The sequence below is a fragment of the Xiphophorus hellerii genome, chromosome 2, assembly GCF_003331165.1.
Source record: "Xiphophorus hellerii strain 12219 chromosome 2, Xiphophorus_hellerii-4.1, whole genome shotgun sequence".
Lineage (NCBI taxonomy): Eukaryota > Metazoa > Chordata > Actinopteri > Cyprinodontiformes > Poeciliidae > Xiphophorus > Xiphophorus hellerii.
The window spans coordinates 31884668-31903500 of NC_045673.1; the positions used below are offsets into that span (position 1 = coordinate 31884668).

At 40.7% G+C, this 18833-nt stretch overlaps 1 protein-coding gene across 4 annotated transcripts; it reads left to right on the forward strand.

Moving 5' to 3' along the window:
- Positions 1-324: 324 nt before the first annotated feature.
- Positions 325-16633, forward strand: gtse1 (G-2 and S-phase expressed 1). 4 transcript variants are annotated; one of them, XM_032547900.1, is made up of 12 exons: positions 325-415; positions 712-761; positions 836-893; positions 3760-4390; positions 4493-4654; positions 8353-8491; positions 9201-9590; positions 9739-9790; positions 10771-10995; positions 11101-11320; positions 14306-14422; positions 16321-16633. In XM_032547900.1, the coding sequence occupies exons 2-12, from the start codon at positions 743-745 to the stop codon at positions 16405-16407; spliced, it is 2100 nt and encodes a 699-aa protein (XP_032403791.1). In that variant the 5' UTR covers positions 325-415; positions 712-742; the 3' UTR covers positions 16408-16633. The 4 variants fall into 4 exon arrangements, with proteins under 4 accessions (XP_032403791.1, XP_032403809.1, XP_032403817.1 ...); XM_032547918.1 differs by having other exon boundaries at positions 10771-10989; XM_032547926.1 differs by lacking the exon at positions 16321-16633 and adding an exon at positions 14777-15109.
- The last annotated feature ends 2200 nt before the right edge of the window (positions 16634-18833 follow it).

The window sequence follows — 18833 nt, forward strand, 5'->3', positions numbered from 1 at the left end:
CCTTTAAGGTTCCTTTTAGCTGAGAATAATTTTGCTACATTTTAAACTACGCTGCCATATGGTGGTATCCGTTGTGCGTTTTTATTAACCCTACAATACATACAACAGAGTAAAAATTAAGAATTAATTCACGACGTCAAGTTGTGTTAATATAATTAATACAGTCTAAACAGAAGGGAGACAAATCCCTGCTGTTTCGAACCTAGTTATATATTATTAGGCTTGTAGTTCGCCTGTGGTTAAATAACAGGACTACAAACCCACAATTCCGCTCAGTTCTTCGTCACATAACTTTTCAGCCAATAGCAGAAGCGTTCTTTGTCACATGAACAGAGTGAAAGAGATTTGAATTATTTGTTCGGTGTGTTGAGTGGAAGTTTAAATCAGGACAGAAACCATTTAAGAGGAATTTACGGTTTGTATGATTTACGTTGATAACAAACGGGTGGTATGTCATTTCCATGGGGTGTTGCGGTCGACTAAAATGACGTGAAAAGGTCCGTGTTACTGTTTATATCGGTTACTACTTGATAATGTCTGGAAACGAGCTAGCACGCTAACGTACAATTCGCTTGGAGGTAAAGGAAAACAAGACACTTGGTGTCATTAATGTAATAACTGTGTTTAGTATTCGTGTTTAAACTACCCGTTAGTGTTCTTTTTAAGTTTTGTCATGCCAGTCTAATGTCAGAGTTTCGTGTAACACTGCAGATCTGAACTGGGTCAATCCGCAGCACACGAGATGAACCGCGGAGCTCGCAGTAAGTCAGCTGCTGCTTTTTGCTCTTGATGCGTTTTCCTTCGCTGTTTTCACCATGCTGTCCCTTCTGAACAGATCTGTGCTTTTTGCAAGATGAAAAGTTTGACTTCAACGTGTCCCTGTCGCCTGTCAGGTGAGAGCTTTTATTTCTAAACCCTCAAATCTTTCATTAGCAGAAGTTGTATTTCTCAGGTTGAATTTGACTGCAACAAATCAGTTCCCAGTAGTTGTCAACAGCTCCTCAGTATAAAGTACATTTATTTATTTGATAATAATAAATTCTCTCATTCACTTTCCTGGTTATAGATTTTAGTAATCTGTATCTTCTATGACAGCTCTGTAAGAATGTTCAGTCGTTAAGGAAATAGTTTGGTTTGTTTGATAAATTGGGTAATCGTTTTTGCAGTAATTTTCATATGATAAATAGTCTTAGTATTCATCATTTCTTTTGAAATGCTGTGCATAGCTAAACAGATGTGGACTAATAATGTGAAGTTCCAGTAAGAAATTGTCATGCACTCATCATTGGCATGACTATCATAATTATAGGCTTAGGATGTCTCGTGTCAGTTGTTCCTTTTTCAAAGTGGAGTTATTATTCAGTATATACTTTCACCTTGGTTTAGAAAAAAATAAAATTCTTGTCAGTCAATTGCATTTACACTAAGCAAATTCTAGCTTATATAAAGAGTTTTAATCTGGTTTCTGCCTCCATCGCAGCACCAAAACTGCTCTGATAAAAATTACAACAGATACTCCTTTAGACTGGGTCAAATCTTACTTTTCTGGCTGCACTCAGTTCATTCAATTTCAGTCTTTTCACTCCCAGCCATTCACTGAGTCTTGGTATTCACTATGTTTTATTGTCTACCTCTGGGTCACAACTTTGGTACATTTGGTGTCGACTTCTGTTGCTACGCAGATGACACCCAGCTCTACCTGTCCACCAAACCCAACTCCACCCTCCAACCTCTGTTGGATGTTCTGTTTTAATCTACTCTGAAAACACCGTTTTAGCCTAGTCTATTTTTCTTAGCTTTCACTGATGTGCATTTTTTAATCATCCTTATTGTACTTTTATTCCAGTTTGTTTTAAACTTGAGAGGCCTAAAAGGCACTTTCAAACATAATGTAACTATTTATTATTATCAATATATAGCTCCGCTGGTCTTTAGTAAAAGTCAAAGGTTTGAATTTATTGTGAATTTTGATTGCATTCACCCAGGATGAAAACTAACCACAAATCCTCAAATGCATAACTCTGTTAATATTTGGGTAAAAACTTCTTTTAAAGATGTAACTTTTATAGAATTTATTTATTTTTTTTACTCATTTGTTAAAAATGTCACTATATCATGACAGTATGGCTCTGCCTTCTCCCAGTGCTAATTACAAACAACCAATCACATAAAGAAGGCAGGTCTTTGCGCTGTCAGTCACAATGTCATGCGAGATTTTCTTTCTACTACTCTGCAGCTAGCCTGTAGTGAATGCTAAGGCTAGTTAGCAAGCGTTTTTCCTGGAACAGTACATGGTATTTCTGCCATTAGCACATTTAGCAGCAAGTACATGAGGATGATTGACAGCACAAAGACCCTCCCCTTGGCTCTGATTGGTTGTTTTTGGTCAGGAGTGACTCAGGGAGGAGGTGGAGGAGATCGATCTTTTCACAGATTATCTGTTTCACATCACAGTTTGTCAGGATGGCGAGCTGTAGGTCCACCACTCTGACCAGCAACACAGATACTCCACAAGACACGGTTCTTTCGCCCCTCCTTTTCACCCTCTATACCTCTGACTTTAAATACAACTCAGTTACATGCCACATGCAAAAAGTTTCGGACGATACTGCCATTGTGGCGTGTATAAAGGAGGGTGAAGAGGGGGAGTACAGGAGCCTGGTGAAGGATTTTGGGGCCTGGTGCCACAGGAATAAACTCGAACTGAACATTTCTAAAACAAAAGAGATGGTTCTTGACTTCCGTAGGGTGCCCCTCTTTCCTCAGCCTATTACCATCGATGGTATAGAGGTGGAGGTGGTCAGCACATACAAATACTTGGGCCTACAACTAGACAATAAGCTGAACTGGTTCTCCAATATAGATAATGTGTACAAGAAAGCACAGAGTAGAATGTACTTTTTGAGGAGATTGGCCTCCTTCAATGTGTGCTCTAAGCTCCTGTACATGTTTTAAAAGTCCATTGTGTCTACTGTTATATTCTATGCAATCGTTTGTTGGGGGGGCAATGCAAGGAAGAGAGACACACAGAGACCAAACCGCCTCATCTGCAGCACTGGCTCCGTGGTCGGTGTGAGCCTGGAGTCTGTGGAGACGGTGGTGGAACAGAGGACACTGTCTAAACTCAGTCTAGTCCTGGAGAACACCAGCCATCCTCTGTACACGGTTTTCTCCAACCAGAGGAGCTCCTTCAGTGACAGGTTCCTCTCACTGGGTTGTTCAACTGAGAGGATTAAAAACTCCTTTGTCCCACGGGCCATTAGGCTTTATAATGCTGCTATCTGTGGGAGGGGAAAGGGAAAGAGACGGGGTAACTAGTATTTTAACATATTTAGGCACTTTTACTAGACCTCTTTTTAGTGGTAATGTATTTATTTATTATATTCTTGTATCTTTTATGGATGTCTCCAGCTGTACGATTTTAATGCTGGTGGATGTGAATTAATGTGTGAGCAACAGATAACCTCAATTTCCCTATGGGATTAATAAAGTTTAACCTAACCTAACATTATGCTGTCACAACATGACAACAATTTTAACAAATGTGTAAAAAACATATTTTGTAAAAGTTAATGCTACAACTTTAAACCCCCTTCAGGTTATGCTATTGATCCCTTCTAAAGAACACATTTCTAAAAGAAAACTGTTGTGCTCCCTTTATTTTGTGTGTTAGTTCATTAAATATTACATTCATGTGTAATTTTGTCATCATGCTTCACTTCATCACAGCTGTGTTTGTGAAATATTTGTCGTTGACAGCTCAAAAGGAGAAGAAGAAGATGATGATGAGGTGTTTGTGGGCCACACAAAGCAGTGTGTTTCTACTGACGTATCCTCCCAGCCTGAGGAAGGTGGCGGAGACGTGCAGGCGGTCTGGACCCCACTGACTGCTGATCAGCTGGAAGCTGTGTGTGAGGAAGCCCACAGACTCGCCAGCCAGCTGCAGTGCAGAGAACCACACGTCCAGAACACCAACACAACCCACACAGCCTCTGATGTTGACATGAACAGCATGGCGACGACGGAGGAATTCATTCAGGACACTGAAGTGAAACTAGGACTGCTGGATCACACTGCCAGCAGCCTCAGCCCCATCAAACGTCAGACGTTCTGCGTACAGGACAGTCCCCTGCGGCAGCTGCCACCGGCCGTCCAGCACCACCTGCTGAGAGGGAGCAGCTCCAGCAGGGCTTCGTCCAGCCGCCCTGCTGCCAGACTCGTTACTTCTAGCCCCATGGTCGGAGCCAGACCTCAGGCGAGACCAGCGCTGCTAGGGAAGACGGCGCTGGGGGCCGCCACAGCACTGCCAAGTAAACCAGTGGCCCCTGCAGGTTCCCGTTCAGCCAGCAGCAGCGGAGCAGAGAAAACCAGACTCCAGCCACCCAGCAGAGTGAGTGGCTTTTCTATTAGTCTTGCAGCAGTTTAAGAGTGATCAAAAAAAGAACGATGTTGACATGTGAGAATTTTATGCTTTTATTTTTTTTATTTTTAGACTGCAGGAGTTTTGAAGCGGAGCCCATCCTGTCGTCTCAGAAACAAGGCAGGGTCATCAGAAGATCTGCTGTCTGACTCGGTGAGCATGGCGTCTGATACCAGCGACTGCTCCTTCAACTCCAGTCTGCTGGGGAAACGCTCACTGGTCCCACCCTCTAAGGTAACACATGACCCAACGCTCCTGCTGTCTTTGCATCCCACAAGTTTTTAACGATCCGGCGGGGTCGTGTAACAGTTGTAAAAAGGATCAACACTGGAATCAGGATCAGCATCTGTTTATTCCTATAAGACACAGTGTGGGACACACTCAACCATCTGGTATGGTACACACAGTCAGTCAGATCCCTGGCCCAAACACATTTTGCAGGGAAAACTTCAGACAAACTTTATAAGAGTAACAGTTTAATTTTAACCAAACTCAAAGTTTTTAAAACACTTAGACAGTTAACATTATATTTTTATGCAGCACAAAAACTGTGAGAACTATTTTTAATGTTATAAACATTATTGAGAGTAAGAGGTAGCATGGACCTTACCACAGGGGCCGCTTTTCATTGGCTGATGCCCATTCTATGTAGTAGCACGGCTACAACGTGCCGTCTCACAAACACACGCTTCTCCTTAGCTAAGTACAGCATAAAGGCAGAACTGATACAACTTCTACACCTTGAAGCCTGTCTGCTACACAGTCTTACCTTAGCTAAACAGATCAATATCCAATGTGTCTGTATCTGACATACACTAAAGATTTTATTTGAGCAGAAAAGGCTTTGGACTAAACTGTTACTCGTGTTAGTAGGCCTGTCGCGATAAACGATAAATCAATTAATCGTACGATAAATTAAAACTATCGACGTTATTTTAATTATCGGCATTATCGTCTCTTCCGGCCTTTTTCTCTTTCTGTTGATGACACCGAATGAAAAAAGGCTCAACTCCGGTGCTCTCCACTGACCCCCCCTTCCTCATTTTACTTGGTGTAAAGCCCAGCACACGAGCTGTCGGCCGATTGTCGGCCCATTTTCAAAACCTGACAGATCACACATTACCCGACAGAAATCCTAGGTATAACGGTTCGATCGGTTCGTTCCTGCCGTGTGGTGTCCAACAATGGGCACAAAATAATGGCTACAAGTTCAGTTAACTAATTTTAAAACCAGGCATTAATCAATGCTTTACTACAATCTACCTGCAATGCATGTGGCTAGTGTCAGCGTAAAGTCCTGACTGAATGAAAATCATTATAACCTGTTTACGTCACGTTAACGAAGAACAGCTGAAAAGTTACCGGGTTTATGAACTGCGGTAGCAATTTTGCTCCAACTCCTCCTCTTGTCATTTCTATATTCTTTGCATGTTGAATAAACATTAATGTTGTTTCCACATATCATCTCCAATGTCCGCTGGACTTCGGGTTGCGCTGTGTCAGCTGTTTGGGATTCCCCTCCGTAATTTCCCCTCAGAAAACAGGAGGAGAATCCAGGCTTTCTGATTGGCTGCCTGTTACATTCAACAGGCTGCAGTAAAGCTCCCAGTCGGGGAAAACCCCTGATTTAGATCGGAGTGGCAACGATGATCTACCATAACACACCACACACTCTTAGAAAGACCAATGTTCTAAGATTGTTGTAAGGGGAAAAATAGGAGCAAAAAATCATGTAGTGTGAATTATTGCATCAGGTAGTCGATGTGCCCATCTTCTCTATTTAAATCTAATTATTACTGAAGGGCAACATAGTATACAGACTTCATAATCTTTACTCTTTTGGTTGAATGCAGTATTTATTTCCACTTTGGCTTTATGTTGTTTAGTTTTTTTTTCAAGTGAGTTTTTTGTTAATGGAGACTGAGAATCCATTTTATTTTTGGTTGTTTTGTTTATTTTGTTTATCAGCTCAAGTGTTAAGTGTTCTTTTGAAAATAAAGTGTATCTATCTTTGACAGGAAATCGCATGGATTATTATGTCATTTCCATTAAATCAGTGTAAAAAGGTCTTCAAACAATATTATCGTTTATCGCAATAATTTTTGAGACAATTAATCGTTGAGCAAAATTTGCTATCGTGACAGGCCTATGTGTTAGCCACTCTAGCACCAAGTACAGCTAGTCAATTAACCATCGTTGTGTTCAGGGAAGCACTGATTAATAATCGAGAAATAAATATCAAGCCTGGAAACTTGATATTGTAACGGACTGAATGTTATGTTTTTAACATAATCTTTGCTGGTTTTGCGGGGTGCAGGCGGTTGCCACGGTAACAGGTGTGCTTAAACTACAAAGAGAGAGAGAGTAAAAAGGTACGAGTGGTTTTGAGTTGATCACCTGTTCGGGTTATTTTATCTTTGTTTACCTTTGCTGTGGCGCATTACAGCCACTGTAGTTTCTAAACGTTGGACTAATTACCTCGTTCGTTTGTGAGTTTACGTCATTCACAACAAACATCAAATAGAACAAATATATTTCATTAAATTTTAACAAACAAATGGCTTCTACCGTGGTAATTATGTGAAATTAAATTAATTATATCCCAACTTCAGAAGATTTGCCTTTACCTTTACAGAGCTCTTTGGTTCCTCCTATCAGTCTGTAGCTTCTCATATTTCAGTCAACAAACCAAATTTCAGCTCTACCATAACTGACTGACAGCTGCTGGCCTCAGGTTTGCAACCAGCTTGTGACTGAGAAACCAGTAACCTGCTCCCAGATGATGACATGAACTTGTTAGTTCCTCTGTCCATTGTAGTAGCTGATATATTGTGAAAATCCGGTAGATATGATGCACTAATCCAGTCATGCTTACATAGAAACAACGAGGCTTTGTTTGTGAGACTTGCGGTCACGTGGGTCGGTAGTGGGAGGAGCTTGGTAAGGTCCATTAGCACACATCTTACCAGCATCTCAGGTAGGCAGCTTCTGCCTGGCTGCTGCAGCTATGTCACAGAACCTTGCTTTGTGCAACACTAATAACCATCCTCCCAGAACAATATTTACAGAAGAAACCAAAAATAAAAGCCGTATAAAACAGAAATAGCCTGCCGCAGTGCAAAAGTGACAACAGACATGATGTCAATTCAACAAAAATGTGTTTTGAGAAGGTACATAAGAAAAATAAATAAATAAATAAAATTAACTCAGCTACAGTCACACTGACCTCGTGTTTTTTGTCAGTGACAGTCTTGCATGAAAACCTCCCCGCTTCCCCACTTGCGACTGACATTTCCTCAGTGTGGCGCTAAGATTAATGAAGCTTAAAGGAACTGCCTATTCAAATTCAAAAATACTTTATTGCACCCAACTGGAAATTAATGTTGTTGAAACTCATTTAATTAAAGACTTATTGCAGATGGTGATGGCAGTGGGCAGGAAGGATCTCCTGTTGCAGTTTGTATTACAACATATTGAAGAAGCCTCCAATTTCTTGTCAGATAAGCGTTTTATGCATTTTTTAAATCCCAATTAGTAAAAAAAAAAAAAAGCTGCAGCTTGATAAGATGTAATTATAATTCCAACATAATACTGTTGTTCCCATTGTTGTTTCTGTTAGTCAGAAAAACTGTATCAATGCACATGCTGAAATGAAATTAAGGTTGAAACGATTAATTGTGAAGAATTGGTTATTAAAATAATTGTCAACTAATTTAGTAATTGATTAATTGTTAACTTTAGTACACAGACTCAAAAAAGGCCAGGCGCTGAAAAAAAGAGTCAGAGCAACCAAAACTAAAACCTTTCATACATATGTACACTTTGCATTTAAGATTACAACGCCTTTGTTTGTTTGTTTGTTTTTTTCTTTGTCTTTTCCATCTACATTGACCTTTTGTGTAAATACCATTTTTTTGTTTCTCTTCTGACAGAATGCTGGACTGAGAAAGCTCTCAGGCGTTAAAGCTCCACCTGTTCAGGGCTGGAAGGTCACAGACAGGAGGAAAACCTCTTCATCCTCGTCCTCACTGTCCAGCTTTAACTCTAGCATATCTCAGTCCCCGGCTACAGGTACGCTAAATACTAAGCTCTCACTGGATGTTTGAAGAAAAGCACCAGGAAATGTAGCTGCTGCCTGGTTTCATTCTGACCCTGTCTCTAATCGAAAACCAGAAATTAAAAGTCTGATCTATAGACTTTAACAATTAACAACTATTGTTAATGGTTTTGTTTTCACCATAGAACTAAATATCTTGAATACTTTGTAATGAAGTGGATGTAAGAATTCTTTTTGAAGTTTTGTTTCTTCTTTCTTACAACAGGAAGAGATTTTAGAACTCTTCTGGACCTGTTTCTATTTTTATTTTTTTCTGTTTTATTTTACAGTAAGCATGTTTTAAGATGGGTAAAATTAAAAAAATTCCAAAAGTAGAAGGAAAACTGGTATATTTTTATTCTAGTTCTGGGGGAGAAATTGGATTTGGTAGGTTAAAGCTTTAAAGAAGCTTTAATCTCACAGAATCTTGAGGTCGATTCTGTTTTTTTATAGCTTACACAGTTAAAAGTCCATCTTTTAACTGTGTATTTTTTTGTGTTTTTGTTTCCGCCTTTTGGCCAAAGCTCCTTTTGAAAACTAAGTTTTTAACCTGAATGGGTTTTAATGGGTTAAAGAAAAAAAAGTGCCTCATCTCTCCCATCAGCAGTGATAAAATCTGTTAGTTTAATCAAAACTTTTTAATGAAAACTGAATTTGCTGTGGATCCGTTCTGTGTCCACCCAGGCAAAATGAACTCCTCCTTAAACCGAAGCGTGACCAACTCCACGCTGCACGCCCCCTCTGGCCCCGCCCCCAGCAGCGTCCGCAGGGAGCCGGGTCTGAGCAGACCTCGCCGGTCCACTCTCTCTGCCTCGGCAGAGCCACTTTCTTCCAGAACCGGCTTTCGCTCCCAGCCCACTCAGGCCAAAAAGCCTCCTGATGCGGAGCAAGCTAAAGCTGCCAGGTCCACACAGTTAAAGAGAGCCGAGTCCACACCAGTCCAACCAACCCCCCCAAAGAGAACCGGATCTGTCGGCGCCACCTGCTCAGTCCGGCTGCAGAGCGGAGTGAAGACCAGATCTAAACCCAGAGGATTGGTTCATCCAACCTCCAACATGGCCGACAATGCAGAAGGTGAGAACACATGCTGAGCTTTCAGGCTGATGTTTTATCAGTTATGAAATCTGATTTTACATCTTCTGCTAAAATTTTCTGTTCATATACAAATGTGGCAGATTATGGAAATTGTGAGGTAATTATTAATCTGGAATTTCCTCCTCAGGTGTATCCAAGGTGATGAAGCCAAAACGGCTGTCAACCAGCAGCACAGACAGGTACACCACATCCATGTTTTAAATCACCATTATGACTCTTGGGAGTCCTGATATTTTCATGCCTGGCTTGTAAACAAAAATCAATCTGACATCATTCATTAATGTGTGCTGCTTTAGTTTTGGGGGCCTGATCGTTATGAAATAAACAAGAAAATTTGAGAAAAGGTACAACTTCTAACCCAACTACAAGTAAACAATTCACATTCCACCCAAGCCTGAAAACGCTGGAAATGATTCTACATATTTAACGATTGCAAAGGGGCAGTATGGTGTATTTTCCAAGAATATAGTGTCAATAATGTAACTACAGTATGTTACCTCATGTTGTTATAAAAATGCTGTACATAATTCAGCAGCATACAAAACTACTTAGAGTAAGCAAGAAAGATTTCTGCTGATGTTGTATTAAGTAACTGAGAAACTGAGAAAGTTACAATATCTGTCTATAATTTCTGTATTGGAAATGAAAAAGTCGTATCAGGACATCCACATGACAAGCGCAGCAGGCTCACAGTTCCACCAGGTGTTTGCTAATGGCTGCTGCTGCTAGTCTGGAGGGGCGGAGTGGGGAGGGGCGGGACTCTGTGAAGCGGGAGGCGGAGCTTTGTGAGGCCACGTATTAAGCCACCCTGAGTGGTTGCCATGGAGATTAAAGGATTTCTCAAACATACATGAAGGAATCAAGGCAATGCTCCAGATATGTTTGTTATGAGGAAATAACATTATAACGTGATGTAAAGCTCACAAAAGTTTATTTTATATACTATGCGTCCTTTAAAAGTTATTGATTCTAATTCTTTTTGCTTTTCTTGAAGAATTAAATTACCTTAGTTGCTTGGAGTGATCAGATTTTCTGAATGAAAAATAGGAGTTTGCTACCTGCTGCAGTTTTTCTATCAGCCCCGACTGTTATGTACATATGAGTGCAGGTTTTGGTTTGACTATTATTCAGTTAATATTTAATAGTTTTTCTCTCACAGTCGTCCTCAGAAGCTGTCAGCTGGCTCTCTGATGCCCTCTGTTGGCAGCAGTAAGCTTCAGCAGGTGGCTGCACGGCACCCTTCTGCCCTACCCACCCCAGTTAAGCGCAGACCCTCCACCTTCCAGCCCCCCTCCAATCAGAACAGGACACTCAGGACGCCATTTAGGTCAGACTCCAGCATCCCTCGCACTCCGAGTTCAGCAGAGAAACAACAGAGGTGTAGGTGAGATGCTGGAAATATGTGAGAGCGGAGATGGCTACCTCATCCTCCAAAAAATCCGTCCTCCAAAAAAAATCACTGTACTGTTTGTGTGGTATTTTTCTGTAGCCCGGTTCCAAAACGCAAACAAGAGGAAGAGCCTGTTCATTGCCCTGACATCCAGGCTTTCTGTCTGGAAGAGGAGGAGCCTCCCGTCATCCTGCCTTCCATCAGTCCAGAGACAAAGCAAACACAAAATACGGATCTTGGAGCGTCAACGGTGAGCGAAACGGTTCCCAATCCGGTGGAACTGGAGGAGACGGAGGAGAGCGCAGCCACAACCCAAGAGGTTCGTTTATAACCCGAAGTCACAGGCTATTGTTTCTCCTCAATTTCCCTAGTTATGATTCATATCTAGGCCTGTCACGATAACAAATTTTGCTGAACGATTAATTGTCTCAAAAATTATTGCGATAAACGATAGTATTGTTTGAAGACCTTTTCATACTGATTTAATGGAAATGACGTAATAATGCAAGCGATTTGTTGCCAAAGATAGATGCAGTTTATTTTCAAAAGGACACTAAACACTGGAACTGATAAACAAAATAAACAAAACAACCAAAAACAAAAATAAAATGGATTCTCAGTCTCCATTAACAAAAAACGCACTTGAATAAAAACTAAACATAAAGCCAAAGTGGAAATAAATACGGCATTCAACCAAAAGAGTGCAGACTATGAAGTCTGTATATTATGTTGCCCTTCAGTAATAATTAGATTTAAATAGAGAAGATGGGCACATCGACTACCTGATGCAATAATTCACACTACATGATTTTTTGCTCCTATTTTTCCCCTTACAACAATCTTAGAACGTTGGTCTTTCTAAGAGTGTGTGGTGTGTTATGGTAGATCATCGTTGTTGCCGCTCCGATCTAAATCAGGGGTTTTCCCCGACTGGGAGCTTTAAGCAGCCTGTTGAATGTAACAGGTAGCCAATCAGAAAGCACGGATTCTCCTCCGTGTTTTCTGAGGGGAAATTACAGAGGGGAATCCCAAACAGCTGACACAGCGCAACCCAAGTCCAGCGGACATTGGAGATGATATGTGGAAACAACATTAATGTTTATTAAACATGCAAAGAATATAGACAGGACAAGGGGAGGAGTTGGAGCGAAATTGCTACCGCAGTTGATAAACCCGATAACTTTTCAGCTGTTCTTCGTTAACGTGACGTAAATAGGTTATAATGATTTTCATTCAGTCAGGACTGACACTAGCCACATGCATGGACCTTACCAAGCTCTGCCCACAACCGACCCACGTGACCGCAAGTCTCACAAACAAAGCCTAGCAGCGCGTTGTTTATATGTAAACATGACTCGATTAGTGCATCATTTCTACCGGATTTTCACAATATATCAGCTACTACAATGGACAGAGGAACTAACAAGTTCATGTCATCATCTGGGAGCAGGTTACTGGTTTCTCAGTCACAAGCTGGTTGCAAACCTGAGGCCAGCAGCTGTCAGTCAGTTATGGTAGATCTGAAATTTGGTTTGTTGACTGAAATATGAGAAGCTACAGACTGATAGGAGGAACCAAAGAGCTCTGTAAAGGTAAAGGCAAATCTTCTGAAGTTGGGATATAATTAATTTAATTTCACATAATTATCGTGGTAGAAGCCATTTGTTTGTTAAAATTTAATGAAATATATTTGTTCTATGTGATGTTTGTTGTGAATGACGTAAACTCACAAAAGAACGAGGTAATTAGTCCAACGTTTAGAAACTACAGTGGCTGTAATGCGCCACAGCAAAGGTAAACAAAGATAAAATAACCCGAACAGGTGATCAACTCAAAACCACTCCTACCTTTTTACTCTCTCTCTCTTTGTAGTTTAAGCACACCTGTTACCGTGGCAACCGCCTGCGCCCTGAAAGACGAGCAAAGATTACGTTAAAAACATAACATTCAGTTCGTTACGATATCAAGTTTCCAGGCTTGATATTTATTTCTCGGTTATTAATCAGCGCTTCCCTGAACACAGTGATGGTTGATTGACTAGCTGTACTTGGTGCTAGAGTGGCTAACACGAGTAACAGTTTAGTCCAAAGACTTTTCTGCTAAAATAAAATCTTTAGTGTATGTCAGATACAGATACATTGGATATTGATCTGTTTAGCTAACGTAAGACTGTGTAGCAGACAGGCTTCAAGGTGTAGAAGTTGTATCAGTTCTGTCTTTATGCTGTACTTAGCTAACGGGAAGCTAAGTGTGTTTGTGAGACGGCCACGCACGTGACCACGTAAAATTAGCATCAGCCAATGAAAAGCGGCCCCTCTGGTGAGATCCATTGCAGGTAGATTGTAGTAAAGCATTGATTAATGCCTGGTTTTAAAATTAGTTCACTGGACTTGTAGCCATTATTTCGTCCTCATTGTTGGACACCACACGGCAGGATCGAACCCAATCGAACAGTTATACCTAGGATTTCTGTCGGCTAATGTGTGGTCTGTCAGGTTTTGAAAATGGGCCGACAGTTCTAAGATCCTGTCGTGTGCGCTGGGCTTTACACTAAGGAAATGAGGAAGGGGGGGTCAGTGGAGAGCACCGGAGTTGAGCCTTTTTCATTCAGTGTCATTAACAGAAAGAGAAAAAGGCCGGAAGAGACGATAATGCCGATAATTAAAATGACGTCGATAGTTTTAATTTATTGTACGATTAATTGATTTATCGTTTATCGCGACAGGCCTATTCATATCTATAGCAAAAAAACCAGGGGTAATTCAAGTCTGTTCCAAAATGATTTCTAATATACAGCCTTGTGTGAAATTACTGTTCTCTAGGCATGTCACAATGGCAAATTTTCCAGAAATTATGGCGACAAACAACTTAGGTTAAAACGTTTGGGAAACAGAACTGATGAGCTGTTGTAACAGAATCAAACACACAGTTCAATATTTCAGAGGGAAACAGAGGCCCTCTACCTTTAGATTTCAGGAATTCTGTCATGACAGTGTCGACTAGTTTAGCTCCAGAAATTATAAGAACTGTAAGAAGTGTTAAAAATGTGATCTCTTGAAGACTTTCCTTAAGCCCATGATGGCATCTGCTGTTAAAATAAGAATTGTTACCCCAGTCACCACTGTCCTTGTTTTAACAGACCAGTTATTTTTACTTATTTTAGTAAATGAGTTTTAAAAGATTGGAAACATTGGAAATCCTTTCAAAGCATTTAAGATTGAAAATCCTCCACTAAGGCTGGATGGAGCTCCAGTCCTCCATCTACTCCTTGTAAATAAACCTCATGAGAGTTTTAACGCCTCAGGTTCTCCTGCTGGATCTGCCTCCTCCGAGCCTTCAGCCCCAAGAGAAGCTCCTCATCGATCTGGCCAATACACCTGACCTGATCCGCACCAGCAGCAAGAGCTGCACCACCACCCAGGTAACCCAGTTCAGTCTGACCATTTGGTTCACTGAGCTTCAGTGATTCTGATTGTCCACCTTTAGGTCAACTAGATTTGTACAGCACCAGTCATGCATGAGTTAATTCAATGTGCATCAACTGAATCCTTCATGAAATTTGAAATTGGAAGAAGCTAACGGCAAATAGTTGCCTCAGTTGGTTAATATAATGAACTGAAATGGTAATGATGAAAATGTGCAGGGTATTTTCTTTAATCTTTCTGCAGTGCTCAATGTCATTAGTCACAATATTTTACTTCCACAATAATTATCTCAATAACAACACCGGGTTACAAAAAATAATTTTTGGAAGTTGTCCATGTTTTTTCAACAGGATTATTTTGCACCGTTGAATCCAAAAGTGACATCCATTTTTCCCAATCAGTTCAGGTTTTTATTCTAATTTTATTTAGAGAAATCTGATCTTCTGACTAAATTGATGACATTTTTGTGACATTATCATTCATTGATCAGATTCTCAGGAAACCGATCCAGATGAGAGAACAAGTCATGCATTTGATGCTCATGTTGCTCCATAGCTCAGAAAGTTGACCTGATTGAGCAAAACCAATGTGATTTTTGGATTCAACTCATCAAAATGACCCTAAAACGGTTGAAAAACCCCAGACAAGTTTTTGCCTGTTGACCAGTGGAATTAGTCAGGATGAATGGATGCAGGTTTCACAAAGCTAATTCAAATTTTTCTAGGGCTTGTTTTTTTTTTTCTTTAGTGATATATTATATATATATATATACTATATATATATAAAATTTTATATTTATGTTAAAATTTTATGATTCCTAATTATGAGTGATCTAATAGTCTACCCTGAATCCATAAAAAAACATGGAATGCACATTTCCAAGGAGTGAATTGGGATTTCCTTATAAATGGAATTCAACCAGCATTTCAAAGATCTCATTTATAAAGTGAAGGGTAGCTAACACCACAGGCAAATGCAACTCAAACTTGTTTTTTCAGGGGGGTTTCTCGCCCCCGCTTCAATGTGACCCATATCTGACTTTTTTATGACAGACTGAAATTCCAATCCGCCCAATTTCGCGCCCTTCAACAGTTCGATTTCTGCTGCTTCCATATGTGGAACTAAATCAGATTTGCATCTGATTGTTTCTTGTTTGTTATACAGCAGGATCCCCTAACCATCTCCTATATTTACTGTTTTCTGGTGTTGAATTTCATTGATGTTTGACTCCACATCTAAACAACCATCTCTACAGAAGTTGCAGTCAGTACTCCACAAAACGCTGGTGCTACTTTTATTAGCTTCTTTTGTGTTCAGATCTTGTCGAGTCCTATTGCTGAGTAAACTTCAAAATCAATATATGAATGCCTCCATCCATTATTATGGTGTGTTGTGTGATGTTCTTCTGCTCATGCGGGATGCTTTGGGGTCATAAACCGTTCACACAGAAGTCTGATTGTGGTAAATTTGTAGTATGATGGAACACACAAAAAAATTGGAATTGAACATCAAGACCTGCTGTATGAACATAGCCTTAGTACTTCATTATATATAACCCATACTACTTTGGAGTGGTTCTGGTTTCAAGTATCAGGTATGCTTTGAACTTTCTGTGTTTTTGGTTCATCTAGTTACAGAGCCTCAGTTAGTGTCTAACTAATACAACATGTTTGGCATGAAAACATTCATCTGTTTCCTCAAAGGCATAAGGTTCAGTGCCTAATGCTGTTTTTAGTTTTGAAAGGTAAAAATAGTATCAAGTAACTTACCTGTCAGCTTGGCTTTGAAAGAAAGTAAGTCTAAATAAGCTGTCTTATTTGTACTTGTAAATTCAGCCAACTCACTGTTTGATTAGAAGATGTGCTAACAATATTTGAATCTTTTGTTTTTCCAGCTAATTGATCTGAGCTCTCCTCTTATCAAGTGGAGTCCAGAGGATAAAAAAGAGAACAGCGCTCTGCTCATCAACCTGTCCTTCTGATTCTCCAAACATCTCCCATCAATAACTTGAATCAACTGAGAGCCAGGGCTCAGTCAAATCAGTGTCAGTGATGTTTTCAGTAAGCCACCGGATTATGTTTGAAATGATTAAAAATATTTGTGAGAATGCTGTTATTAATTTCAACTGATTGTACTTTTATATGTCTCCTCCTTGCTGCTTTTATTTTCTGAATAAATGTTGGTCAACACTGTCGACCTGTCATGTTTCTGCTCGTGTGCTGCTGAGTCTGTTTTTTAACATTTCCCTTTACTCTTATCAAAATCCTCAGTATAAATGTACAGTCAACTGTATCACTAAATGCCCAAACACACGACTAGCTGGAGAAGTACAGGACTTTATGTTAAATATGGACTGTTGAAGAAACAGTGCTGGTACTCTTGGACTGGACAAAGCTGACCTCAACACATTATTGAAGACGATGATACACCCGTGCAGCACTTGTCTGGTTTGAGTCTTAAAGAAGTTTTCATTGGAAAGGATAAAAATCATTTGCTGGTTTCCATCTTGGAGCAGGTCTTATTTAATATCGACATACTCCCACCAGCTCATAATTCCTCATTATAAGGAATAGTAAGATTGGTCACCATAGCTATGTGTGGCACTAGGAAAGTGAGGCATGAAACTAGCCCCCCCACATTTTGTTTTTGGTGATTATCACAGCCTAGCGTTAGAATTTATTAGAGTTAACAATGTTTATTAGAGTTAATGTTTATTAGATTTAACAATGTTTTGGTTTCGCCATCGGAGGGCGCTCAGTACCACATACAACAGCGGGTGACGCTCTGGCAGGCTGTAGGAGTCCGCCATTGCAGAGAGGACAGCTGGTTGCAGCGGATGTTGGGAGCGCTACTGTAGCCGCTGTATTTTCTTTTTTACAGTTTAAACTGAATAAATATGCTGCACGAGGAGTGACTCGGCCCATCATTTCCTGCTGTGTAACATATTTTGGCGAGCCAGCCAGGAGGTGGCGCTAGTGAATCAACACCATCACCAACCACCTTCCTTCACAAGAGACGAACCAGAAAGAAAAAAAGATGGAAGCAGCACAGCTTCTGCGCGATCGAGTGAGTGCAACCTTGTGGCAGTTGGAAAGAGAGCATCTCGTGGACGTCTGCAGGCGACTGAAGTGTTCCGGCCTGGACAGCGGAGAGCCTCAAAGTAAAACCAAAAGGACACTCATCAGATTGGCAGAGGACATGTTTGATGAGATAGAGAAAAGTGAAGAAGGGGATCAAGTGGAACAGTTTTATAAAGAAACAACCACGTATATCCAGAGACTAAGTAAAGTAATGTGTCAGTCCGAAGAGGAATCCTCATTTAAAAAGTCTGTGTCACAGATAGACCTTGAGGACACTATTCCATGCACCCCTTCAGTCCAGGCAACAGATTATCCACTCAAAACCCGACCAGAGCCAAAACAAGCTCTGCAGGAGGTAACATTGAGGAGGGAGTTTAAAATCTCTGGGCAGATTGGAGAGAGTGGGCAGAAGGATAAGCTGTCCTACCTCAGTTTAGTACGCCAGATCGAAAATGGGATTGAAAAAGGACACTCCGAGGTTGAAGTAGTTGAAGCAGTAATTAGGGCCATCAGCCCAGGAATGCCCCTAAGAGACATGTTGGAGATAAAACGTGGGTTAACCCTTAGCAAACTGCTCACCATACTAAAGGGACACTACCGGGTCGATAGCCCCACTGAACTTTACCATCAGCTTCTCAACATCTCCCAAGAACCCAAAGAAACTGCCCTAAATTTTGTATTTCGTGCTATCGAGCTCAAAGAAAAACTTCTCTGGAAAGCAGCAAATGAGGAGACCGATGAACTGTACAGCAGAACCACAATTCAGCGTAAGTTTCTCCGCTCCATTGAAACTGGGCTACTCAGTGACTCCATTAAGTATCAGTTGCTGCCTTTCCTAAGTAATATGACCATAACAGATGAAGAACTGATTGAGAAAGTTAACGAAGCTTCAAAACTAGAAAATTAAAGATTGGAGAAACGAAGAAGGTCCACTGCAGTCAAGATTCCCAAGGTACAAGAGCTCCAAACAGCGTGCCAGACAGCCCTGACATCTGTTCAAAGCCACCCGAAACCCAAAGAATCCCCCATTACAGTGGCTGTGAAAACAGTTAAAAATAAAGAGACTAAAACAGACCCACAGCAGATCATAGAAGAACTTCGCAAAGAAATGAAAGAGATGTTTGTGGCTGCTATGGAAACCAGTTCCCACACCATGGCACCAAAACAAAGACAAAAAGGCTGTAAGAAGTGCAGAGAAGAGGGAAAAGGAGACAACTGTATGCACTGTTTCAAATGTGGGCGGGAGGGCCACTACTCTCGTGGATGCCGAGCACCGAGACCGTTGATGGGAAACGAGGAAGGGCTACTGAGGTGGGACCAGCAGTAG